At 59.2% G+C, this 26,541-nt stretch overlaps 1 protein-coding gene across 2 annotated transcripts; it reads left to right on the top strand.

Annotated features, from left to right (window-relative positions):
* The first annotated feature begins 516 nt into the window (after positions 1-516).
* FUS (FUS RNA binding protein) lies at positions 517-21,030 on the top strand. 2 transcript variants are annotated; one of them, XM_065655300.1, is made up of 15 exons: positions 517-608; positions 3,793-3,817; positions 4,816-4,967; positions 5,448-5,586; positions 6,265-6,425; positions 8,523-8,685; positions 9,856-9,890; positions 11,419-11,451; positions 13,291-13,397; positions 13,482-13,611; positions 14,311-14,406; positions 15,169-15,283; positions 16,723-16,859; positions 16,970-17,120; positions 20,856-21,030. In XM_065655300.1, the coding sequence occupies exons 1-15, from the start codon at positions 596-598 to the stop codon at positions 20,893-20,895; spliced, it is 1,497 nt and encodes a 498-aa protein (XP_065511372.1). In that variant the 5' UTR covers positions 517-595; the 3' UTR covers positions 20,896-21,030. The 2 variants fall into 2 exon arrangements, with proteins under 2 accessions (XP_065511372.1, XP_065511371.1); XM_065655299.1 differs by having other exon boundaries at positions 6,262-6,425.
* The last annotated feature ends 5,511 nt before the right edge of the window (positions 21,031-26,541 follow it).

The following is a 26,541-nucleotide window of genomic DNA, read 5'->3' as shown; positions in this document are numbered from 1 at the left end:
GGGGGGTCCCCGGGCCTTATAGGGCACCTATAGGAGCCCCTATATGTTGGTCCCTGGCCCTATAGGGGTCACTGAAGGGTCCCTATACGTGAGTCCCCGGCCCTATAGGGAACACGAGGAGTCCTCTATACGTGAGTGCCCGGCCCTATAGGGGACACCAGAGGGTCCCCAGCCCTATAGGAGCCCTTATACATCGCTCCCCAGCCCTATAGGGGCCAGCGGGGGCTCCCAGCGGCGCAGCAGAGCCCGGCGGGGGTCGCTGGAGGGCTGCTATAGGGCTGCCGAACGCGCAGAGGCCGCTACAGGGCTCCTATAGGGCTTCCATAGGCTCCTATAGGGCTCCCATAGGCTCCTATAGGTCCCTGCGAGCGGCGGGCGCCGCCCCGAACCACGTGGCCCCGGTGGCTCCGCCCACCCCGTTAGCCCCGCCCCCGGCGCGCTGACGCTCCCTCGGCGGACGGAACCATCGCGGCGCCGCGGGGGGAGAAGCGGGTCCCCCCCGCCCCGGAAGTGGAGGCGCGGGCGGAGGTTATAAAAGGCGGGCGGGGCAGCGGCGCCGCAGTCGCCACGTGGACGGGGAAGCGCAGGGGCCGCGATGGCGTCCAACGGTACGGGGGAGCCGGGGGGTCCCTGCGGACACCCCGCAACCCGGGGCACGGGGCTGGAACCGCGGGGGGGACCCGAAAGCCGGGGGGCGGCCCCGCGGGGCCCTGGTGCCGCCCCCCCGCCGCACCCGCGGTGCCGCTTCCGTTGGGTGCGTTTTTAGAAGGTGTTTTTTAAAACCGAGCGGTTTTTTGCTGTTTATTCGCCCCCTTAGTAACCGCGCAGCTGGTTAATTTTGGTCGTTATCGCTCGGGGCGGGGCTGTGATTTGATGCCTCCCCATTTCCGCGCGTATAATTCCTAATTATTACCTCTCCTCCGCCTTACCGTTAATTTTTTTTTTTTAATTGTCCGCCATTGAGCTTCATCCCGCCGCGCTTTTGAGCGTAAACCCCCATTTTCTGCTTTTTTTTCTCTTCAAAATAAGCGGATGGAGGCGGGGGGGGGGGGGGGGGGGCGGACAAAGCGCCGAGGGCGCACAAAGCGGCGGGGGCGGGGCGGGAATTAAAGCGTAAACCTGCGGATGAACATACGAGGAGATTACGGGTTAAAGCGTCGGAAGCGCGGCTCAGAGCGGAAAAACCGAGGGAAGAGCGCGTTTTGTGTTCGGGGCCCGCGGCGCCATTTCGCGCGGGCGGTTCCCGCCGGCGCCATTTCGCGCGCGCGCGCTGCCGCAGTGCCACATCCGGGCATTTCCCGCCTTGCAAATCACCCCCACCCCGGGCCATAAAACCCCGTAAAGATCGGAAAAAAAAAAAAAAAAAAAAAAAAAAGCCGCCCGCCCTTCCCGCCAGTAACCCTCGGGAGGCCCCGCTCGGCTGTTCCGCTTTTCGTGCGGAATAAAAAACGCCGACGCCGGGTTTGCGCCACAGACCGCTGCTGCTCGCGCTCTTACTGCCGGGTTTGGGGCGAATTCCCGTGGGTTCGGCTGAAGAGCGGCTGCTCCGCGGCGGGGGGGGCTCGGGCCCTTTTCTCACACGGATCTGAGCAAAAACCCCATTTTTCCATTTGTCTCCAGCTTGCTAAACACCCAGCGGTTACATTTGCTGCTCGGGGGCGGTTTTGGGGGGATTTTCGCCGTTAAAGCGGGTTTTTCGGTGTCCCGAAAGGGACGGGGCCCCCAGCCCCGCGTTTTGGGCCTCAACGTGGCGGTTTTGGAGTTTTAGGGCGAGTCGAGTCGCGATATTGGAGATAAAACGGAGGGCGATTTGTGGTCGGGTACCGGGTGCTCATAGATGCAGAAACACCGGGATTTTGGGGATTTTTGGGGATGTTTGCCGGTGCTTTGCCCGCACGGGGCTTCGGCTCGGCCGCTCGCCCCGAGCGCCACGTAACCCGTCATATCGATTATATCGATATTATATCGATATTGCATCGGTTCAGGCGTGAGCTTATCTCCGCGGATAACGGTGTTTTGGGCTGGGCATTTTGGTTTGCCGCCGGCGGCCTCAGCCCCGCGCCGCGGGCCCGAACGCGGCGCGTTTGGGGTGTTTTGCCAATTAACCGGTGGCACGGAGGGTGGAACAGGGACCCAGGGGCCGCGGGTTCGCGGCCCGTGCGCGGGGTTTGGGCCCCGAGTTGGTGCGCTGGGGTTCGGGAGGGGCGGGTGTCCGCGTCTCGTGGTTCGGTTCCCGAGTTTGACGGTAAAAACCCGTAATATCGAGTGTGGGATTGGCGGTATTGAGCTTATAACAGATCCGTAAATAACCCGTAATATCGAGTGTGGGATTGGCGGTATTGGACGTATAACAGATCCGTAAATAACCCGTAATATCGAGTGTGGGATTGGCGGTATTGAGCTTATAACAGATCTGTAAATAACCCGTAATATCGAGTGTGGGATTGGCAGTATTGAATGTATAGCAGATATGTAAATAACCCGTAATATCGAGTGTGGGATTGGTGGTGTTACACCTGTAACAGATCTGTAAATAACCCGTAATATCGAGTGTGGGATTGGCGGTATTGAGCTTATAACAGATCTGTAAATAACCCGTAATATCGAGTGTGGGATTGGCGGTATTGAGCTTATAACAGATCTGTAAAAAACCCGTAATATCGAGTGTGGGATTGGCGGTATTGAGCTTATAACAGATCTGTAAATAACCCGTAATATCGAGTGTGGGATTGGCGGTATTGAGCTTATAACAGATCTGTAAATAACCCGTAATATCGAGTGTGGGATTGGCGGTATTGAGCTTATAACAGATCTGTAAATAACCCGTAATATCGAGTGTGGAATTGGTGGTATTGAACCTGTAACAGATCTGTAAATAACCCGTAATATTGAATGTGTAATTGGCGGTATTGGACGTATAACAGATCTGTAAATAACGCATAATATTGTGTGTGTAATTGGCGGTACTGAACGTATAACAGATCTGTAAATAGCCAATAATATTGAGTGTGTAATTGATGGTATTGAACATATAACAGATCTGTAAATAACGGGTAATATTGAGTGTGTAATCGGCGGTATTAAACCTATAACAGATCTGTAAATAACCGATAATATTGAGTTTGTAATTGATGGTATTGAACCTGTAACAGATCTCTGAATAACCAATAATATTGAGTGTGTAATTGGTGATATTGAACGTATAACAGATGTCTAAATAACCAATAATACTGAGTGTGTAATTGGCGGTATTAAACCTATAACAGATCTATAAATAACCGATAACGTGGAGTGTGAAATTGATGGTATTGAACCTATAACAGATCTGTAAGTAACCGATAATATCGAGTGTGTAATTGGCAGTATTGAACGTATAAGAGATCTGTAAATAACCGATAATATCGAGTGTGTAATTGGCGGTATTATACCTGTAACAGATCTGTAAATAACCCGTAGTATTGAGTGTGTAATTGATGGTATTGAACGTATAACAGATCTGTAAATAACCAGTAATATTGAGCATATAGGTAACAGTATTGGACACGTAACAGATCTATAACTAATCAATAATATTGAGTGTGTAATTGGTGGTATTGAACGTATAACAGATCCGTAAATAACCAATAACAGCGGGTGTATAGGTAATGGTGTTGGAGATGTAGCAGGTCTATGAATAACCAATAATATCGCGTGTGTAACTGGCAATATTGAACGTGTAACAGATGTATGTGTGTTTAACCCGCCGTGTATATATTGATGCAATTAACGGTGTTTTCGGGTGTTTCTCCCCAGACTACAGCCAGACGGCGACGCAGAGGTATGAACCCCCTTCCTCCCTTTGGCTGGCCTTTGCTTTTGCTCACCGTTGCTTTTGCTCGCCGTTCCTTTTGCTCGCCTTTGCTTTTGCTGGCCGTTGCTTTTGCTGGCCGTTGCTTTTGCTGGCCGTTGCTTTTGCTGGCCGTTCCTTTTGCTGGCCGTTCCTTTTGCTGGCCGTTCCTTTTGCTGGCCGTTCCTTTTGCTCCCCGTTCCTTTTGCTCCCCGTTGCTTTTGCTCGCCATTCCTTTTGCTCGCCGTTCCTTTTGCTCCCCGTTCCTTTTGCTCCCCGTTGCTTTTGCTCGCCATTCCTTTTGCTCCCCGTTCCTTTTGCTCCCCGTTGCTTTTGCTCGCCGTTCCTTTTGCTCGCCGTTCCTTTTGCTCGCCGTTCCTTTTGCTCCCCGTTGCTTTTGCTCGCCGTTCCTTTTGCTCGCCGTTCCTTTTGCTCGCCGTTCCTTTTGCTCGCCGTTCCTTTTGCTCCCCGTTGCTTTTGCTCCCCGTTGCTTTTGCTCGCCATTCCTTTTGCTCGCCATTCCTTTTGCTCGCCATTCCTTTTGCTCGCCATTCCTTTTGCTCGCCATTCCTTTTGCTCGCCTTTGCTTTAGCTCCCCGTTGCTTTAGCTCCCCGTTGCTTTAGCTCCCCGTTGCTTTTGCTCGCCGTTGCTTTAGCTCCCCGTTGCTTTAGCTCCCCGTTGCTTTTGCTCGCCGTTGCTTTTGCTCGCCGTTGCTTTAGCTCCCCGTTGCTTTAGCTCCCCGTTGCTTTAGCTCCCCGTTGCTTTAGCTCCCCGTTGCTTTAGCTCCCCGTTGCTTTAGCTCCCCGTTGCTTTAGCTCCCCGTTGCTTTAGCTCCCCGTTGCTTTAGCTCCCCGTTGCTTTAGCTCCCCGTTGCTTTAGCTCCCCGTTGCTTTAGCTCCCCGTTGCTTTAGCTCCCCGTTCCTTTTGCTCCCCGTTCCTTTTGCTCCCGTTCCTGGGACCTGACGCTTTGCCGCGGTGCGTCCGGCAGCTACGGCGCGTACCCGGCTCCGCCGGGCCAGGGCTACGGGCAGCAGAGCGGCCAACCCTACGGGCAGCAGAGCTACAGCGGCTACGGCCAGAACAGCGACAGCTCCTACGGCCAGAACAGCTACAGCTCCAGCTACGGGCAGAGCCAGAGCAGTGAGTGCGGGGAAGCGGCCTCCGAACGGGTTTGGGGCGGCGGAGCCCGTTCCGAACGGGTTTGGGGCGGCGGAGCCCGTTCCAGGGTTCTCCCACGTCACAGCGCACGGTTTGGGGCGTTTCTCCCCGTTTTTGGGGCTGTTTTCTGACCGTGGGTGTCCCCCAGGTTACAACACGCAGTCGGCCCCCCAGGGCTACGGCAGCGGGGGCTGCACTTGGGGGTGTTTCTCCCCGGTTTTGGGGTGTTTCTCCCCGGTTTTGGGGCGATTCTCCCCGTTTTTGGGGCTGTTTTCTGACCGCAGGTGTCCCCCAGGTTACAACACGCAGTCGGCCCCCCAGGGCTACGGCAGCGGGGGCTGCACTTTGGGGCGTTTCTCGCCATTTTTGGGGCGTTTCTCGCCGGTTTTGGGGCGTTTCTCGCCGGTTTTGGGGCGTTTCTCCCGGTTTTGGGGCTGTTTTCTGACCGCGGGTGTCCCCCAGGTTACAACACGCAGTCGGCCCCCCAGGGCTACGGCAGCGGGGGCTACGGCAGCGGGCAGAGCTCGCAGAGCTCCTACGGGCAGCCCTCCTCCTACCCCAGCTACTCGCAGCCGCCCGCGGGGGGCACCAGCGCCGGCAGGTACCGGGGGCGGGGGGGAAATGGGGGTTTGGGGGGGAATGGGGGTTTGGGGCGGAATGGGGTTTGGGGGAAACATGGGGGCTTGGGGGGGAGGAACAGGGAAATGGGGGTTTGGGGGGAAAGGGAGTTTTGGGGAGGAAATGAGAGTTTGGGAGGAAAATGGGGGTTTGGGGGGAAAGGGGGTTTTGGGGAGGAAATGGGGGTTTGGGAGGAAACATGGGGGTTTGGGGGGGAAATGGGGTTTGGGGGAAACAGGGTTTGCGGGGGAGAAGACAGGGAATTGGGGAAAAAATGGAGGTTGGGGGCAGGAAATGGGTTTGGGGGAAAAATTGTGTGTTTTGGGGAAAGAAATGGGGTTTTAGGGAAAATGGGGCTGGGGGAGAAAACAGGGGTTTGGGAAGCGGGGAAACGTTTGGGATGGGGAGAAGATGGGGGGTTGGGGGGAGTGGAGGTTTTGGGTGGGAATTGAGCGTTTTTGGCCCATCAGCAGCAGCTACGGGAGCAGCTCGCAGAGCTGCGGGGGTTTGGGATGGGGACACATTGAGGTTTTGGGTGGGAATTGGGCGTTTTTGGCCCATCAGCAGCAGCTACGGGAGCAGCTCACAGAGCTGCGGGGGTTTGGGATGGGGACGCATTGAGGTTTTGGGTGGGAATTGAGCGTTTTTGGCCCATCAGCAGCAGCTACGGGAGCAGCTCGCAGAGCTCCAGCTACGGGCAGCCCCCCCCCAGCAGCGGGTACAGCCAGGGCGGCTACAGCGGGGGCCAGGGGGGGTACGGCCAGCAGGGCTACACCCCCAGCAGCAGCTACAGCCAGCAGGGCCAGTACAGCGGCAGCGCCTGTGAGTGCGGGGGGGGCGCGGTCGGGGGTTTGGACGCGGTGGGGTTGGGTTGTGGTTGGACGTGGTTGGATTGGACACCATGGGGTGGACACGGTTGGGTTGGATGGGGTTGGGTTGGATGGGGTTGGGTTGGACGCCATGGGGTGGGAACGGTGGGGTTGTGGTGGGGTGGACGCGGTTGGGTTGGACACGGTGGGGTTGGGGTTGGGTGGACGCGGTTGGGTTGGACACGGTGGGGTTGGGTTGGACGCGGTTGGGTTGGACACGGTGGGGTTGGGGTTGGGTGGACGCGGTTGGGTTGGACACGGTGGGGTTGGGGTTGGGTGGACGCGGTTGGGTTGGACACAGGTTGGACATGGTTGGGTTGGACGCCGTTGGGTTGTGGTCGGGGTTGGGTTGGACACAGGTTGGACATGATTGGGTTGGATGGGGTTGGGTTGGACGCCGTTGGGTTGTGGTCGGGGTTGGGTTGGGTTGGACACGATTGGGTTGGATGGGGTTGGGTTGGACGCCGTTGGGTTGTGGTCGGGGTTGGGTTGTGGTCGGGGTTGGGTTGGGTTGGACACGGGTTGGACACGATTGGGTTGGATGGGGTTGGGTTGGACGCTGTTGGGTTGTGGTTGGGGTTGGGTTGGATGGGGTTGGGTTGGACGCCGTTGGGTTGTGGTTGGGGTGGGCACGGGTTGAACACGGTTGGGTTGGATGGGGTTGGGTTGGATGCAGTTGGGTCGGACAGGGATGGGTTGGACACGGTGGGGTTGTGGTGGGGTGGGCGTGGTTGGGTTGGACGCAGGTGGGGTGGACACGGTGGGGTTGGGTTGGATGCGGTTGGGTTGGACACGGGTTGGATGCCGTTGGGTTGTGGTTGGGGTGGACACGGGTTGGACGGGGTTGGGGTGGACGGGGTTGGGTTGGACAGGGTTGGGTTGTGGTTGGGGTGGGCACGGGTTGGATGTGGTCGGGTTGGATGGGGTCGGGTTGGATGCCGTTGGGTTGTGGATGGGATTGGGTTGGATGGGGTTGGGTTGGATGGGGTTGGGTTGGACGCCGTTGGGTTGGGGTTGGGGTGGACACGGGTTGGATGGGGTTGGGTTGGACGCCGTTGGGTTGTGGATGGGGTTGGGTTGGATGGGGTTGGGTTGGACGCCGTTGGGTTGGGGATGGGGTTGGGTTGGACGCCGTTGGGTTGTGGTTGGGGTGGACACGGGTTGGATGGGGTTGGGTTGGATGGGGTTGGGTTGGACGCCGTTGGGTTGTGGTTGGGGTGGGCACGGGTTGGATGGGGTCGGGTTGGATGCCGTTGGGTTGTGGATGTGGTTGGGGTGGACACGGGTTGGATGGGGTCGGGTTGGACGCCGTTGGGTTGTGGATGGGGTTGGGTTGGATGGGGTCGGGTTGGATGCCGTTGGGTTGGGGTTGGGGTTGGGTTGGATGGGGTTGGGTTGTGGATGTGGTTGGGGTGGACACGGGTTGGATGGGGTCGGGTTGGATGCTGTTGGGTTGTGGATGGGGTTGGGTTGGATGGGGTTGGGTTGGATGTCGTTGGGTTGTGGTTGGGGTGGACACGGGTTGGATGGGGTTGGGTTGGACGCCGTTGGGTTGTGGATGGGGTTGGGTTGGATGGGGTTGGGTTGGACGCCGTTGGGTTGGGGATGGGGTTGGGTTGGATGCCGTTGGGTTGGATGCCGTTGGGTTGGGGATGGGGTTGGGTTGGATGGGGTTGGGTTGGATGGGGTCGGGTTGGACGCCGTTGGGTTGGGGTTGGGGTTGGGTTGGACGCTGTTGGGTTGGGGTTGGGGTTGGGTTGGACGCCGTTGGGTTGTGGTTGGGGTGGACACGGGTTGAACACGGTTGGGTGGATGCAGTTGGGTCGGACAGAGTTGGGTTGGCCGCCGTTGGGTTGTGGTTGCGGTGGATGCGGTTGGGGTTTTTGGGGGGATCCTGATGGATACTTGGGGGTTTTGGCCTTTGGGCTGTTTTGCCACAATTTTGGGGCCGTTTGGGCTCATTGCGGAGCCATTTTCGCTATCTTGGGGTGGTTTTGGGGGCCGTTGCTGCTCCTTCGCGGCCGTCTCCGACGCAGCGGCGTTTCCGCAGCCGGCAGCTACGGGCAGGAGCAGCCGGCGCTGAGCGGCGGGTACCAGGACTCGAGCGGCTACGGGCAGCAGGAGCGGAACCGCGGCGGCCGCGGCGGCTACGGCCGGGGGGGCTACGAGCGGGGGGGCCGCGGGAGCCGGGGCGGCCGCGGCAGCAACATGGGGTAGGTGTCGTGGGGGGGGGACGGCGCTTTGGGCCCCAAAACCCGCGGTTTGGGCCCCAAAAACCCGCGGGGCGGAAACGCCCCCTGGAGAACCGAGGGGTGGGGGGGGGGCGCGGCCCGACCAAAATCGGCGCAAACGCCCCCAAAATGCAACCAAAGGGGGGGCGCTGAGAGGTGGTGAAGCCTCCCCGAAGCAGGGGGGGAAAAAAAAAAATGGTGGTTTTTTTGGGCAAAAAGCGGGGGAAAAAAGCCCACTCGGCAAAGCTGGTTGTGAAGGTCACGGGGAGGCTCCGGTGCCGGTCGCAATGGGGGCGGCTGCCCCAGGTTTGAGGGAAAAAAGGAGGAAAATGGTGCGTTTTGAGGTCACTGCGGAGAAAACTGACACAAAAACCTGATGGTTGGGGTTAAAGAATGAGCGGAAAAACGCAGGTTTTGGGTGTTTGCCGCTGGTTGCTGGGTGAGAACGTGTGTGGTGTCCCGGTGCACGAAGGGAGAAAACGCCCCAAAAAAAACGTAATGACGCAAGCAAAAAAAAAAGTAATAACGGTGGTTTGAACCGCAAAATACAAAGCGTTGGGTTTGCGCGCGTCGCCCCCCCAGTTTTGGGCCGAAAAAGCCGCTTTTTGGGGCGGCGGGAGGTGAGTATGGGGGGGCGAGCGCGGGTGCTTGGTGGTTTTTTGGTGTTTTCCTTTTTTTTTATGATCCTTTCATTTTTTTTTGCTCTTTTTTTTTATTTTTTGTCGCTGCTGTTGTGCCTGTTAACAAACTCTGCGTTTTGTGTGCTGCAGGTGTGAAAGGCAGCGAAACCTGCCCAATGCAACGCTCTTTTTGGGTTAAAAAAAGGCAGAAAGGGGGAAAAGTGCAAAAAAAAAAAAAAAAAACCCAAACAAAGCAAAACCGAAACCAAAAAAAGCCACAAAAAAGGGGCTGTAGAAAACATCAAGTTTCGGGGGGTGGAAAAGCGACGACGGGGGGAGGGGGGGGAGAAAATGAGGCGGAAAACGGCAAAATCGGGGGTTGTTTTTTTGGATCCTGCGTCCGAGACGAAGCGGCGGCGGCGGCTGGAGGAGGAAACTGCTCAAAAGCGCTGGTTTGGCCCCAAAATAAGAACCTCTCGTAGGGCAGGGGATTAAAAATACAACCTGATTATCTTCCCATTTATCTCCTCAGCGGTGGTGAGCGCGGTGGCTTCAATAAATTCGGTGGTAAGTGCCAAGAGTTCGGCGTTTGAACCCAAAAACGCACCGAGCTGAAAGTGTCTGTTCTTAACCCCTTCTCTCCGTGACAGTTTTGGGGTGAAAAACCCTAAAAAAAAAAAGGTGTTTGTAGCGACCGGCCGGAGGCGACGGCAGCGCCAAAAATAGCCACGGAAAGGGCGTTTTTGGGGGGCAAACGGAGGAAAAATGAACCGACACGCACACGGGTGGAAACACGGCCGGAACGGGACCATGCCGACTCAGACAAAGTGGTGCTTTTTGACCTAAAGTGGTGGTTTTTGACCTAAAATAATGGTTTTTGACCTAAAATAATGGTTTTTGACCTAAAGTGGTGGTTTTTGACCTAAAAAATGGGTTTTGACCTAAAGTGGTGGTTTTTGACCTAAAATAATAAGTGGTGCTTTTTGACCTAAAGTGGTGGGTTTTGACCTAAAATAATGGGTTTTGACCTAAAGTGGTGGTTTTTGACCTAAAAAATGGGTTTTGACCTAAAGTGGTGGTTTTTGACCTAAAATAATAAGTGGTGCTTTTTGACCTAAAGTGGTGGGTTTTGACCTAAAATAATGGTTTTTGACCTAAAGTGGTGGTTTTTGACCTAAAGTAATGGGTTTTGACCTAAAGTGGTGGTTTTTGACCTAAAATAATAAGTGGTGGTTTTTGACCTAAAGTGGTGGGTTTTGACCTAAAATAATGGTTTTTGACCTAAAGTGGTGGTTTTTGACCTAAAAAATGGGTTTTGACCTAAAGTGGTGGTTTTTGACCTAAAATAATAAGTGGTGGTTTTTGACCTAAAATAATGGTTTTTGACCGAAAGTGGTGGGTTTTGACCTAAAAAATGGGTTTTGACCGAAAAAGATGGTTTTTGACCTAAAATGGTGGGGTTGACCTTTTTTGGGTGGTTTTTAGCCAAAACGGTTGCATGTGGTGGTAAAAAAACTGAAAAACCAAAGGTTTGGTGCAAAGTTCGGCTGTGGGGGAAAAAGGAGGTAAAAAATGTCGGTTTTGGGGCTTTGTGTGAAGTGCCGGTGACCTGAGGTTGGTGAAAAGGCAAAAAACGGTGAAGTGTGGGGTTTTGGCCCCAAAACGGGGCGCGTGGGCTGCAGTGCACCTGGTCTGACCAATTCCGCGACTTCTCGCACCGTTCTCTTCGCTGTGGGTTTTGCTGGTGGCTGTTTTGAGGTGAAAAAACGAGCGTTTGGGGACGAAATAAAAACCAAAAAAACCACCCCAGAGAGCGACGGCCGCGGTTTTGGGGTGAAAAGCCCGGATTTGGCGACCAGCCGCGGCTTCCAGGGGATCCCCCGGTTTTGGGGGGGAAACGGTGAAAACCACGAGTGGTGCTTTGGCCAAAATGGTGATTTTTTTGCCCCAAAAGGGGTGCGGGTTAAAAAGCGGTTTTTTCCCCCAGTTTGTCCCTTTTCTGGGGGGTTTGGGGGCGGGGGAGGGGCCGGGGTGTGAGTCCCCCCCCAATTAACTAATTAACGCTCGGCCTTTTAATTCTTGCATGTGCTGGAAGGACCTCGGGACCAAGGGCCGCGGCACGATCCTGGTAACGAGGGTTAATTAATTAGGGGCTAATTGGGGGGGGGTCACTGGGGGTTAATTAGAGGGTTAGTGGGGGGGAAGGGGCAATTGGAGGGTAATTAGAGGGTTAATTGGAGTAATAAGAGGGTTAACGAGGGGGATGGGTAATTGGGGTAGTGGGGTTGAAGATAATTAATGGGGGGCTAATGATTAATTGGGGTTAATGGGGGGAGGATTAATTGGGGGCTAATGAGAGGATTAATTCGGGCTAACGAGGGAGAGGGCATTAATTGGGTACTAGTAGGATTGATGGGGCAGAAGGACTAATTGGGGGCTAATAACGATTAATTGGGGTTAATAGAGAAAAGGATTAATTGCGGTAATGGGGGAGAAGATTTAATCGGAGGGCTCAGGAGAGGGCTAATTGGGGTTTAATGGGGGCGATTAATTAGGCGCTAACGAGGGGGATGGGGCTGCGAAGGGTTGACGGTGGCGAAGGGTTGACGATGGCGAAGGGTTGGCGGTGGCGAAGGGTTGGCGGTGGCGAAGGGTTGGCGGTGGCGAAGGGTTGGCGGTGGCGAAGGGTTGGCGGTGGCGAAGGGTTGGCGGTGGCGAAGGGTTGACGGTGGCGAAGGGTTGGCGGTGGCGAAGGGTTGGCGGTGGCGAAGGGTTGACGGTGGCGAAGGGTTGGCGGTGGCGAAGGGTTGGCGGTGGCGAAGGGTTGGCGGTGGCGAAGGGTTGGCGGTGGCGAAGGGTTGGCGGTGGCGAAGGGTTGGCGGTGGCGAAGGGTTGGCGGTGGCGAAGGGTTGACGGTGGCGAAGGGTTGGCGGTGGCGAAGGGTTGACGGTGGCGAAGGGTTGACGGTGGCGAAGGGTTGACGATGGCGAAGGGTTGACGAAGGGTTGACGGTGGCGAAGGGTTGGCGGTGGCGAAGGGTTGGCGGTGGCGAAGGGTTGGCGGTGGCGAAGGGTTGGCGGTGGCGAAGGGTTGGCGGTGGCGAAGGGTTGGCGGTGGCGAAGGGTTGGCGGTGGCGAAGGGTTGGCGGTGGCGAAGGGTTGGCGGTGGCGAAGGGTTGACGATGGCGAAGGGTTGACGATGGCGAAGGGTTGACGAAGGGTTGACGGTGGCGAAGGGTTGACGGTGGCGAAGGGTTGACGATGGCGAAGGGTTGACGAAGGGTTGACGGTGGCGAAGGGTTGACGGTGGCGAAGGGTTGACGATGGCGAAGGGTTGACGAAGGGTTGACGGTGGCGAAGGGTTGACGGTGGCGAAGGGTTGACGGTGGCGAAGGGTTGACGGTGGCGAAGGGTTGACGGTGGCGAAGGGTTGACGGTGGCGAAGGGTTGACGATGGCGAAGGGTTGGCGGTGGCGAAGGGTTGGCGGTGGCGAAGGGTTGGCGGTGGCGAAGGGTTGGCGGTGGCGAAGGGTTGACGATGGCGAAGGGTTGGCGGTGACGAAGGGTTGACGGTGGCGAAGGGTTGACGGTGGCGAAGGGTTGACGATGGCGAAGGGTTGACGAAGGGTTGACGGTGGCGAAGGGTTGACGGTGGCGAAGGGTTGACGGTGGCGAAGGGTTGACGGTGGCGAAGGGTTGACGGTGGCGAAGGGTTGACGGTGACGAAGGGTTGACGAAGGGTTGGCGGTGGCGAAGGGTTGGCGGTGGCGAAGGGTTGACGATGGCGAAGGGTTGACGAAGGGTTGACGGTGGCGAAGGGTTGACGGTGGCGAAGGGTTGGCGGTGGCGAAGGGTTGGCGGTGGCGAAGGGTTGACGAGCTCGTTAAAGCCGAAGGGTTCCGGGGTGGCCGGGGGTTCGGGGCCGCTGATGAGCGCTAACGAGGCGGCGCTAACGAGCTCTTCCGCAGGCGAGCAGGATAACTCGGACAACAACACGATCTTCGTGCAGGGCCTGGGCGAGAACGTCACCGTGGAGTCGGTGGCCGATTACTTCAAACAGATCGGCATCATCAAGGCGAGAGCCTCGTTAGCGCTAATTGAGGCGGCGGGATGCTCGGGAGGCGCTAACGAGGCGCTAACGAGGCTCCTTCCCCCCCAGACCAACAAGAAGACGGGGCAGCCCATGATCAACCTGTACACGGACCGCGAGACCGGGAAGCTCAAGGGGGAGGCGACCGTGTCCTTCGACGACCCCCCCTCGGCCAAGGCCGCCATCGACTGGTTCGATGGTGAGACCCAAAACCCCTGAAACTCACCCCAAAACTTCCCCCCCCCGCCATCCGCTGGTTGGGCAGCCCCAAACCCCCCTGCCATCAACTTGGTTTGACCCAAACTCCCCCCCCCACCCGGTATCGACCAATTCCACAGACCTGAAACCCCCTGAATTCACTCCAAACCCCCTAAAATTCACCCCACCCCCCTGCCATCAACTTGGTTTGACCCAAATTTCCCCCCCGCGTTGACTTGGTTTGACCCAAAACGCCCCCCCGTTATTGACTGATTCAACAGTGAGACCCAAAACCCCTAAAATTCACCCCAAAATCCCCGCTATGAACTTGGTTTGACCCAAAACTCTGCCTCCATTGACTAGTTTGATGCTGAGACCCAAAACCTGCTGGATTTATCCCAAAATCCCCCCCCCCCACCAACTGGTTCGACCCGACCCCCCCCCCGCCATTGACTTGGTTTGACCCAAACCCCCACCGACTGGTTCAATGGTGAGACCCAAAACCCCCCAAATTCACCCCAAAACACCGTCCCCAGCGCTTGGTTCAGCCCAAACCCCCCCCTGGCCATTGACTTGGTTTGATCCAACACGCCCCCCCCTGAGCTGGTTCAATGGCGAGACCCAAAACCTCCTGAATTGGCCCCAAATTCACCCAAAAGCCCCCCGGCCCTCATTTTGGGCCAAATCCGCTGGTTTTCAGGCAAGGAGTTCTCCGGGAACCCCATCAAGGTGTCGTTCGCCACCCGCCGCGCCGACTTCAACCGCGGGGGCGGCCGGGGCGGCCGCGGCCGGGGAGGTGAGACCCCAAACCGCCGCCTTTCACCCCAAATCCCCGTGTTTCACCTCTGCGCCCGCCTTTGCCACCCCAAAACTACGCTTTTTCGCCCCAAAACCCCCGCTTTTCACCCCAAATACCCCTTTTTTTCCCCGCACGAAAACCTCCCTTTGTCACCCCAAAACCACCCTGACCCTCGAATCCCTTTTCACCCCCGAATGGCCCTTGTGTCCCCCTGAAATCCCCTTTTTCAGCCCAAAACATTATCCTCAAATCCCTCTTTTTCACCCCAAAACACTCCTTTTTCCACCAAAAAACGGTGTTTTGGCACCCCAAAATCTCTTGTGTTTCTCCCCAAAACTCTTTTTCACTCTAAAATGCTGGTTTTTACCCTAAAACCTTATTCACCCCCAAATCCCCTTTACTCCTTCATCCCCCGAACCCTCTTCCCCCCAAATCCCCCTTTTCACCCCCAAACTTTCCCCCAATCTCCCTTTTTCACCCCAAAACCTTTTCACCTCAAAATCTCCCTTTTCACCCCAAAACTCTCACCCCAAAATGCCTCTTTTTTTTTTTTCTATCCCCAACCCTGAGACTTTTCCACCCTGAAACTCCAACACCCCGTTTTCTCACTGCAAAACTTTCCACTCAAATCCCCGTTTCTCACCCCAAAACCTCTTTTTCCCCCCGAACCGGGGTTTTTCCCCCCCGCGCCCCCCGTTTTGACCAAACCCGCGCGTTCCGCGCCCGTTCGTGACGAGGCGCCGCGATCCGCCCGCGCAGGCCCCATGGGACGCGGCGGCTTCGGCGGCTCCGGCTCCGGCGGCTCCGGCCGCGGCGGCTACTCCAGCGGCGGGGGGGGGCAGCAGCGCGCCGGGGACTGGAAGTGCCCCAACCCGTGAGTGCGACCGGGGGAACTGGGGGGCACTGGGAGGGACTGGGGGAGACTGGGGGGCACTGGGGGAGATTGGGAGGGGACTGGGAGGGACTGGGGGGCACTGGGATGGACTGGGGGAGATTGGGGGGCACTGGGAGGGACTGGGGGAGAATGGGCACTGGGAGGGACTGGGGGAGATTGGGGGGCACTGGGAGGGAATGGGGGGCACTGGGAGGGACTGGGGGAGATTGGGGGGCACTGGGAGGGATTGGGCACTGGGAGGGAACTGGGGGAGATTGGGGGATACTAGGAGGGACTGGGGGAGATTGGGGGGCACTGGGAGGGAACTGGGGGGCACTGGGATGGACTGGGGGAGATTGGGGGGCACTGGGATGGATTGGGGTGCACTGGGAGGGACTAGGGGAGATTGGGGGGCACTGGGAGGGAATGGGGGGCACTGGGAGGGACTGGGGGAGATTGGGGGGCACTGGGAGGGAACTGGGGGGCACTGGGAGGGACTGGGGGAGATTGGGGGGCACTGGGTGGGACTGGGGGGCACTGGGAGGGACTGGGGGAGATTGGGAGGGGACTGGGAGGGACTGGAGGAGATTGGGGGGCACTGGGAGGGGACTGGGGGAGATTAGGAGGGGACTGGGGGGCACTGGGATGGACTGGGGGAGATTGGGGGGCACTGGGAGGGACTGGGGGAGATTGGGGGCACTGGGAGGGACTGGGGGGCACTGGGAGGGACTGGAGGAGATTGGGGGTCACTGGGAGGGAATGGGGGGCACTGGGAGGGACTGGGGGAGATTGGGGGCACTGGGAGGGAACTGGGGGGCACTGGGAGGGAACTGGGGGGCACTGGGAGGGAACTGGGGGGCACTGGGAGGGACTAGGGGAGATTGGGGGGCACTGGGAGGGAACTGGGGGCCACTGGGAGGGACTGGAGGGAGATTGGGGGGCACTGGGATGGACTGGGGGAGATTGGGGGGCACTGGGAGGGAATGGGGGGCACTGGGAGGGAACTGGGAGGGAACTGGGGGGCACTGGGATGGACTGGGGGAGATTGGGGGGCACTGGGAGGGACTGGGGGAGATTGGGGGGCACTTGGAGGGAATGGGGGGCACTGGGATGGACTGGGGGAGATTGGGGGGCACTGGGAGGGAATGGGGGGAACTGGGGGGCACTGGGAGGGACTGGGAGGGAACTGGGGGAGATTGGGAGGGACTGGGGGGCACTGGGAGGGGACTGGAGGAAATTTGGGGGCACTGGAAGGGAACTGGGATGGACTGGAGGGGATTGGGGGGCACTGGGATGGACTGGGAGGGGAGCGGGGGGACTGGGAGGGACTGGGAGGGAATTGGGAGGGCGGTGGAGGAGCCAGGGTGACTGGGGGACACCGGAGGGACTGGGAGGCGCTGGGCTGGACTGGGAGGCAACTGGTGTCCGCGTCCCCCCAGGGCCTGCGAGAACATGAACTTCTCGTGGCGCAACGAGTGCAACCAGTGCAAGGCCCCCAAACCCGAGGGGCCCGGTGCCCCACACATGGGGGGCAAGTACCCCGGGGGGGGCGGCCCCCGCGGAGCCAACCACATGGGTGAGGCTGGGGGCGCCGGGGGGAGACTGGGACTTACTGGAGGGAGCGGGGGGGACGCTGGGGGCACTGCCCCCCCCGTGACCTCCCACCCCCCGGTTTTGGGGTCGCAGGCGGCGGCGGGTTCGGCGAGGAGCGGCGCGGCGGCCGCGGGGGCTTCGAGCGCGGCGGCTACCGGGGCGGCCGGGGCGGCGAGCGCGGCGGCTTCCGAGGGGGCCGGGGCGGCGACCGCGGCGGCTTCGGGCCCGGGAAGATGGATTCCAGGTAACGGGGGGGGTGTTCACTCTGGAGACTACTGACAATGGGGCTGGGAAACTGCTGGGAGGGGGAAGCAGTAGGTTCCAGAGTTAACGTTGCCCTGTGTGCACTGTGTACACTGTAGATGTTATCAGTAGGTTCCAGAGTTAACGCTGCACGGTGTACACTGTAGATGTTATCGGTAGGTCCCAGAGTTAACGTTGCACTGTGTGCACTGTGTTCACTGTAGATGTTATCAGTAGGTTCCAGAGTTAACACTGCACGGTGTACACTGTAGATGTTATCGGTAGGTTCCAGAGTTAACGTTGCACTGTGTGCACTGTGTTCACTGTAGATGTTATCAGTAGGTTCCAGAGTTAACACTGCACGGTGTACACTGTGGATGTTATCGGTAGGTTCCAGAGTTAACACTGCACGGTGTACACTGTAGATGTTATCGGTAGGTTCCAGAGTTAACACTGCACGGTGTACACTGTGGATGTTATCAGTAGGTTCCAGAGTTAACACTGCACGGTGTACACTGTAGATGTTATCAGTAGGTTCCAGAGTTAACATTGCACGGTGTACACTGTAGATGTTATCGGTAGGTTCCAGAGTTAACACTGCACAGTGTACACTGTAGATGTTATCAGTAGGTTCCAGAGTTAACATTGCACGGTGTACACTCTAGATGTTATCGGTAGGTTCCAGAGTTAATGTTGCACTCTGTACACGCTAGATGTTATCAGTAGGTTCCAGAGTTAACGTTGGCACTGTGTACACTCTAGATGTTATCGGTAGGTTCCAGAGTTAACGTTGCACTCTGTACACGCTAGATGTTATCAGTAGGTTTCAGAGTTAAGGTTGCACTGTGTACACTCTAGATGTTATCAGTAGGTTCCAGAGTTAACACTGCATTCGGTGCCCCATGGAGGTGCTGGAGGCTGTTAACTGTGGAGCCTACTGACGGGCAGAGCTGTTGGCGGTTCCCTTGGGGCGCTGCCATCGTTACGGCCCAGAGTGAACGCTGTGTTGCTGCTTCCTGCCTGCGGGCTGTCGAGACAGTGCGTTAACTCTGGGCCCTACTGATGGTTGTGGTCAATAGCCTGATGGCCACTGTTAACTCTGGCCCCTACTGATTGTCAGAGTCTGAGCTCCGTTTGTCACTGTTAACTCTGGCCTCTACTGATGGTCAGAATGCAAGCTCTGCTACTGTTAACTCTGGCTCCTACTGATGGTGGGAGTCTGAGCTCTGTCACTGTTAACTCTGGCCCCTACTGATGGTCAGAGTCTGAGCTCTGTCACTGTTAACTCTGGCCCCTACTGATGGTGAGAGTCTGAGCTCTGTCACTGTTAACTCTGGTCCCTACTGATGGTGGGAGTCTGAGCTCTGTCACTGTTAACTCTGGTCCCTACTGATGGTGGGAGTCTGAGCTCTGTCACTGTTAACTCTGGCCCCTACTGATGGTGGGAGTCTGAGCTCTGTCACTGTTAACTCTGGCCCCTACTGATGGTGGGAGTCTGAGCTCTGTCACTGTTAACTCTGGTCCCTACTGATGGTGGGAGTCTGAGCTCTGTCACTGTTAACTCTGGTCCCTACTGATGGTCAGAGTCTGAGCTCTGTCACTGTTAACTCTGGTCCCTACTGATGGTGGGAGTCTGAGCTCTGTCACTGTTAACTCTGGCCCCTACTGATGGTGGGAGTCTGAGCTCTGTCACTGTTAACTCTGGCCCCTACTGATGGTGAGAGTCTGAGCTCTGTCACTGTTAACTCTGGCCCCTACTGATGGTCAGAGTCTGAGCTCTGTCACTGTTAACTCTGGCCCCTACTGATGGTGAGAGTCTGAGCTCTGTCACTGTTAACTCTGGCCCCTACTGATGGTCAGAGTCTGAGCTCTGTCACTGTTAACTCTGGTCCCTACTGATGGTGGGAGTCTGAGCTCTGTCACTGTTAACTCTGGTCCCTACTGATGGTCAGAATGCGAGCTCTGTCACTGTTAACTCTGGCCCCTACTGATGGTGGGAGTCTGAGCTCTGTCACTGTTAACTCTGGTCCCTACTGATGGTTAGAGTCTGAGCTCTGTCACTGTTAACTCTGGCCCCTACTGATGGTCAGAATGCGAGCTCTGTCACTGTTAACTCTGGCCCCTACTGATGGTGGGAGTCTGAGCTCTGTCACTGTTAACTCTGGTCCCTACTGATGGTTAGAGTCTGAGCTCTGTCACTGTTAACTCTGGCCCCTACTGATGGTCAGAATGCGAGCTCTGTCAGTGTTAACTCTGCCCCTACTGATGGTGAGAGTCTGAGCTCTGTCACTGTTAACTCTGGCCCCTACTGATGGTGAGAGTCTGAGCTCTGTCACTGTTAACTCTGGCCCCTACTGATGGTCGGAGTCTGAGCTCTGTCACTGTTAACTCTGGTCCCTACTGATGGTGGGAGTCTGAGCTCTGTCACTGTTAACTCTGGTCCCTACTGATGGTCAGAATGCGAGCTCTGTCAGTGTTAACTCTGGCCCCTACTGATGGTCAGAATGCGAGCTCTGCTACTGTTAACTCTGGCCCCTACTGATGGTCAGAATGCAAGCTCTGTCAGTGTTAACTCTGCCCCTACTGATGGTGGGAGTCTGAGCTCTGTCACTGTTAACTCTGGTCCCTGCTGATGGTGGGAGTCTGAGCTCTGTCAATGTTAACTCTGGCCCCTACTGATGGTCAGAATGCGAGCTCTGCTACTGTTAACTCTGGCCCCTACTGATGGTCAGAATGCAAGCTCTGTCAGTGTTAACTCTGCCCCTACTGATGGTGGGAGTCTGAGCTCTGTCACTGTTAACTCTGGCCCCTACTGATGGTGGGAGTCTGAGCTCTGTCACTGTTAACTCTGGCCCCTACTGATGGTTAGAGTCTGAGCTCTGTTAACTCTGGCCCCTACTGATGGTCAGAGTCTGAGCTCTGTCACTGTTAACTCTGGTCCCTACTGATGGTGGCAGTCTGAGCTCTGTCACTGTTAACTCTGGTCCCTACTGATGGTCAGAATGCGAGCTCTGTCAGTGTTAACTCTGGCCCCTACTGATGGTCAGAATGCGAGCTCTGCTACTGTTAACTCTGGCCCCTACTGATGGTCAGAATGCAAGCTCTGTCAGTGTTAACTCTGCCCCTACTGATGGTGGGAGTCTGAGCTCTGTCACTGTTAACTCTGGTCCCTGCTGATGGTGGGAGTCTGAGCTCTGTCAATGTTAACTCTGGCCCCTACTGATGGTCAGAATGCGAGCTCTGCTACTGTTAACTCTGGCCCCTACTGATGGTCAGAATGCAAGCTCTGTCAGTGTTAACTCTGCCCCTACTGATGGTGGGAGTCTGAGCTCTGTCACTGTTAACTCTGGCCCCTACTGATGGTGGGAGTCTGAGCTCTGTCACTGTTAACTCTGGCCCCTACTGATGGTTAGAGTCTGAGCTCTGTTAACTCTGGCCCCTACTGATGGTGGCAGTCTGAGCTCTGTCACTGTTAACTCTGGTCCCTACTGATGGTTAGAGTCTGAGCTCTGTCACTGTTAACTCTGGTCCCTACTGATGATGGGAGTCTGAGCTCTGTTAACTCTGGCCCCTACTGATGGTCAGAATGCAAGCTCTGTCAGTGTTAACTCTGGCCCCTACTGATGGTCAGAATGCGAGCTCTGCTACTGTTAACTCTGGCCCCTACTGATGGTGAGTGTCTCAGCTGTTTGTCACTGTTGCCTCTGGCCCGTACTGACCAGTCCGTTCTCCGCAGGGGCGACCACCGGCAGGATCGCCGCGAGAGGCCCTACTGACCCCCCCCCGCCACCCCTCACGTTTTTTACTCGGGGCCCCTCCCCCCGGCCCCGCCCCCCGCGGGGTCCCCCCGCTTTTAGCCCCCCTCCCCCCATTAAAGTCTGGGGACAACGCGGCCCTGCCTGCTGCCTGGGGGGAGGGGAGCGGGGGGCGGCTGCTCTTTGCCCTCATTAGGCTCCAGAGTGAACGCGGGCCTAATGAGGCGCTTCCGGCCGCCGGGCTCGTTAAGGTGCTCGTTAACCGCTCGTTAGGCCCTGACGTGGCGCAGGGCGGGGCCCCGGCCCCTTCCGGTGCCCATGACTCAATGTATAGGTGCCTATAGGGGCCGGGAAGCGGGGGGGACAGATAGGGGAGGCTGGGGTGGGGGGAACCTAGAGGGACACCTGCGGGGGAGCCTATGGGGGGAAACCTATAGGGACACCTGCGGGGCAGCCTATGGGGGGAAACCTATAGGGACACCTGCGGGGGAGCCTATGGGGGGAAACCTATAGGGACACCTGCGGGGGAGCCTATGGGGGGAAACCTATAGGGACACCTGCGGGGCAGCCTATGGGGGGAAACCTATAGGGACACCTGCAGGGGAGCCTATGGGGGGAAACCTAGAGGGACACCTGCAGGGGAGCCTATGGGGGGAAACCTATAGGGACACCTGCGGGGGAGCCTATGGGGGGAAACCTATAGGGACACCTGCGGGGGAGCCTATGGGGGGAAACCTATAGGGACACCTGCGGGGGAGCCTATGGGGGGAAACCTATAGGGACACCTGCGGGGGAGCCTATGGGGGGAAACCTATAGGGACACCTGCAGGGGAGCCTATGGGGGGAAACCTATAGGGACACCTGCGGGGGAGCCTATGGGGGGAAACCTATAGGGACACCTGCGGGGGAGCCTATGGGGGGAAACCTATAGGGACACCTGCGGGGGAGCCTATGGGGGGAAACCTATAGGGACACCTGCGGGGCAGCCTATGGGGGGAAACCTATAGGGACACCTGCGGGGGAGCCTATGGGGGGAAACCTATAGGGACACCTGCAGGGGAGCCTATGGGGGGAAACCTATAGGGACACCTGCGGGGGAGCCTATGGGGGGGGGCTATAGAGGCAGTTAATGTATGGGGGGTTAGGCCCTATGGAAAACAGGGATTCTCTGGGCTCAGGAGCCTTTAGGATGCGTGTTGGGCTGCTATAGGTGGAGGGGTCCACGTATAGAAAATGCAGGGAGCCCATAGGTTGTCCGGGGTTGGAATAGGGAGGGTGGAAGTCCCTGTAGGCTCGGGGGTCCCATATGGTGCCGGTAGAGAGGGCGCTGGGCCCCTTTAAAGGGGCGTGGCCGCGCAGGTGGCGGTGGGCGGGGCTTGGGGCAGGTGCCGCGGTGGGCGGGGCCTCGGGGCGGCAGGTGCCGCCGGAGCTCGAGCGCGGTGGGGCGGCGGGAAATGGGGCCGGTGCTGCTGCTGCTGCTGCTGCTGGGTGAGGGACACGGGACACGGGACACGGGACACGGGGCGGGAAATGGGGCCGGTGCTGCTGCTGCTGCTGGGTACGGGACACGGGACACGGGACACGGGGGGACACGGGGGGACAGGGGACACGGCGGGAAATGGGGCCGGTGCTGCTGCTGCTGCTGGTGCTGGGTGAGGGACACGGGGGGACATGGGACACGGGGGGACATGGGACACGGGGGGACATGGGGCGGGAAATGGGGCCGGTGCTGCTGCTGCTGCTGGTGCTGGGTGAGGGACACGGGGGGACATGGGACACGGGGGGACATGGGACACGGGGGGACATGGGGCGGGAAATGGGGCCGGTGCTGCTGCTGCTGCTGCTGGTGCTGCTGGGTGAGGGACACGGGGGGACACGGGACACGGGGGGACACGGGACACGGGGGGACACGGGACACGGGGCGGGAAATGGGGCCGGTGCTGCTGCTGGTGCTGGTGCTGCTGCTGGGTGAGGGACACGGGGGGACACGGGACACGGGGGGACATGGGACACGGGGGGACACGGGACACGGGGCGGGAAATGGGGCCGGTGCTGCTGCTGGTGCTGGTGCTGCTGCTGGGTGAGGGACACGGGACACGGGGGGACACGGGACACGGGGGGACATGGGACACGGCGGGAAATGGGGCCGGTGCTGCTGCTGCTGCTGCTGGGTGAGGGACACGGGACACGGGGGGACACGGGGCGGGAAATGGGGCCGGTGCTGCTGCTGCTGCTGCTGGGTGAGGGACACGGGGGGGACACGGGACACGGGGGGACACGGGGCGGGAAATGGGGCCGGTGCTGCTGCTGCTGCTGCTCGGTGAGGGACACGGGGGGGACACGGGACACGGGGGGACACGGGGCGGGAAATGGGGCCGGTGCTGCTGCTGCTGCTGCTCGGTGAGGGACACGGGGGGACACGGGACACGGGGGGACACGGGGGGACATGGGACACGGGGGGACATGGGGCCGGTGCTGCTGGTGCTGCTGCTGGGTGAGGGACACGGGACACGGGGGGACATGGGACACGAGGGGACATGGGACATGGTGGGACATGGGGCCGGTGCTGCTGCTGGGTGAGGGACACGGGGGGACACGGGGGGACATGGGGCCGGTGCTGCTGGTGCTGCTGCTGCTGGGTGAGGGACATGGGACACGGGACACGGGGGGACATGGGGACACGGGGGGACATGGGACACGGGGGGACACGGGGGGACATGGGACACGGGGGGACATGGGACACGGGGGGACATGGGGCCGGTGCTGCTGGTGCTGCTGCTGGGTGAGGGACACGGGACACGGGGGGACACGGGGGGACATGGGACACGGGGGGACATGGGACACGGGGGGACATGGGGCCGGTGCTGCTGGTGCTGCTGCTGGGTGAGGGACACGGGACACGGGGGGACAGGGGACACGGGGGGAAATGGGGCCGGTGCTGCTGCTGCTGCTGCTGGGTGAGGGACACGGGACACGGGGGGACATGGGACACGGGGGGACACGGGGGGACATGGGACACGGGGGGACATGGGACACGGGGGGACATGGGGCCGGTGCTGCTGGTGCTGCTGCTGGGTGAGGGACACGGGGGGACACGGGGGGACACGGGACACGGGGGGACATGGGGCCGGTGCTGCTGCTGGTGCTGCTGGGTGAGGGACACGGGGGGACATGGGACACGGGGGGACACGGGGGGACACGGGACACGGGGGGACATGGGACATGGTGGGACACGGGACACGGGGGGACATGGGACATGGTGGGACATGGGGCCGGTGCTGCTGCTGGGTGAGGGACACGGGACACGGGGGGACATGGGGCCGGTGCTGCTGGTGCTGCTGGTGCTGCTGGGTGAGGGACACGGGGGGACACGGGACACGGGGGGACATGGGACACGGGGGGACATGGGACATGGGACACGGGGGGAAATGGGACACGGGGGGACATGGGACACGGGGGGACATGGGGCCGGTGCTGCTGCTGGGTGAGGGACACGGGGGGAAATGGGGCCTGTGGTGCTGGGTGAGGGACACGGGACACGGGGGGACACGGGACACGGGGGGACATGGGACACGGGGGACATGGGACACGGGGGACATGGGGCCGGTGGTGCTGGTGCTGGGTGAGGGACACGGGGGGACACGGGACACGGGGGGACACGGGACATGGTGGGACATGGGGACACGGGACACGGGGGGACATGGGACATGGTGGGACATGGGACACGGGACACGGGGGGACATGGGACATGGTGGGACATGGGGCCGGTGCTGCTGCTGGGTGAGGGACACGGGGGGACACGGACACGGGGGGACATGGGACACGGGGGAGCAGAGGGGCCGTGAGGGGCCGCGAAGATCCTGGGGGGCCGTGGAACGTTGTGGGGGGGGGACACGGATCGTTTGGGGGGACGTGGGGAGTTAAAGGGTCCCGCGGGGACACGGGGGCGTGGGGGAGTCACGAGGGGACACGGGAGTTACGGGGCTGGGGGGGGACACTGAGGGACGTGGTGGGGGCTACAGGGGCACGGCGGCGGTTAAAGGGCCCCGGGGGACCCTGAGGGGGCAGCGACGGGACGGGGGACACGGGGGGTGTTGAAGGGCACGAGGGGACAGCGGGTGACACGGGGGGAGGCGACACGCGTGTCCCCACCGCTCACATTCCTCGGGGCAGGTTTTTCCGGCTCCGGACGTTGTCCCGGCGGGGGGGGGCGGGGGGTGGCCCCGGATGCCTGGGTCCCCTCCCGGATGCCTGGGTCCCCCCCCGAACTCCTGGGTCCCTCCCCGAACTCCTGGGTCCCCTCCCGAACTCCTGGGTCCCCCCAGGACTCCTGGGTCCCCTCCCGGATGCCTGGGTCCCCCCCCGAACTCTGGGTCCCTCCCCGAACTCCTGGGTCCCCCCCGAACTCCTGGGTCTCTCCCTGAACTCCTGGCTCCCCTCCCGAACTCCTGGGTCCCCCCCCGAACTCCTGGCTCCCCTCCCGAACTCCTGGGTCCCCTCCCGAACTCCTGGGTCCCTCCCCGAACTCCTGGGTCCCTCCCTGAACTCCTGGGTCCCCCCGAACTCCTGGGTCCTCTCCCGAACTCCTGGGTCCCTCCCGAACTCCTGGCTCCCCTCCCGAACTCCTGGGTCCCCCCCCGAACTCCTGGCTCCCCTCCCGAACTCCTGGGTCCCCCCCCCGAACTCCTGGCTCCCCTCCCGAACTCCTGGGTCCCTCCCCGAACTCCTGGCTCCCCTCCCGAACTCCTGGCTCCCCTCCCGAACTCCTGGGTCCCTCCCCGAACTCCTGGGTCCCCCCCGAACTCCTGGGTCCCTCCCCGAACTCCTGGGTCCCCTCCCGAACTCCTGTGTCCCTACCTGAACTCCTGGGTCCCCCCCGAACTCCTGGCTCCCCTCCCGAACTCCTGGGTCCCTCCCGAACTCCTGGGTCCCCCCTCCACCAGGATGTCCCCAACGTGGCTGTGACGTCATCGTTGTCCCCTCGGTCTCCACAGGTCACTGGGGGTCGGTGGCAGCCGAGGAGGAGTCGGGCGAAGGTGGGGGGGGTCTGGGTCCCTATTTCACCCCAACGCTCTCTCGCCACAAAATCCCTTTTTTTCACCCTAAAAGCTTTTGGACCCCTGAAATCCCCCTTTTTTTCATCTCTGAATCCTCCGCCTTTCACTCCCTTTTTCATTCTCAAAACTCCCTTTTTTGAACCCAGATACCTCAATTTTTCACCCCAAAATCTTCCTTTTTCACCCCAAAATCTTCCTTTTTCACCCAAAACACCCCTTTTTACCCCAGAACTTTTTCACTCCCAAATCCCTTTTTTCACCTCAACATTTTTTAACCCCCAAATTGCCCTATTTTCACCTCAAAACCTTTTTTCACCCTAAAATTCCCTTCACTCCTCCAAACTAGTTTTTGCTCTTAAACTCTCCCTTTTTCACCCCCAATCCCTCTTCTTTTAACCCAAATAACCCCCTTTTCTTAACGCAAATATCCCAATTTTTCACCTCCACCTCCCTTTTTTCCCCCCCCCCGAATTTCCCCTTTTTTCCACCTCGGTACCTTGCGGGGGGGTCGTGTGTCCCATAGAGAGGGGCTGGGGGGGCGGCCCTGTGGTTTGGGGGGGTCTGTGGTTTGGGGGGACGGGTCCTGGGGTTCTGTGGGACCCCCCGTCCC

The sequence above is a fragment of the Caloenas nicobarica genome, chromosome 38 (assembly GCF_036013445.1).
Source record: "Caloenas nicobarica isolate bCalNic1 chromosome 38, bCalNic1.hap1, whole genome shotgun sequence".
Classification (NCBI taxonomy): Eukaryota; Metazoa; Chordata; class Aves; order Columbiformes; family Columbidae; genus Caloenas; species Caloenas nicobarica.
This window is presented reverse-complemented; position numbering and strand designations above follow the sequence as displayed.

Coding starts and splice junctions, on each gene's coding strand:
- FUS (XM_065655299.1), top strand. Junction 4,968..5,447: donor CTACGGGCAGAGCCAGAGCA/GTGAGTGCGGGG, acceptor GGTGTCCCCCAG/GTTACAACACGCAGTCGGCC. Junction 9,891..11,418: donor TGGCTTCAATAAATTCGGTG/GTAAGTGCCAAG, acceptor ATGTGCTGGAAG/GACCTCGGGACCAAGGGCCG.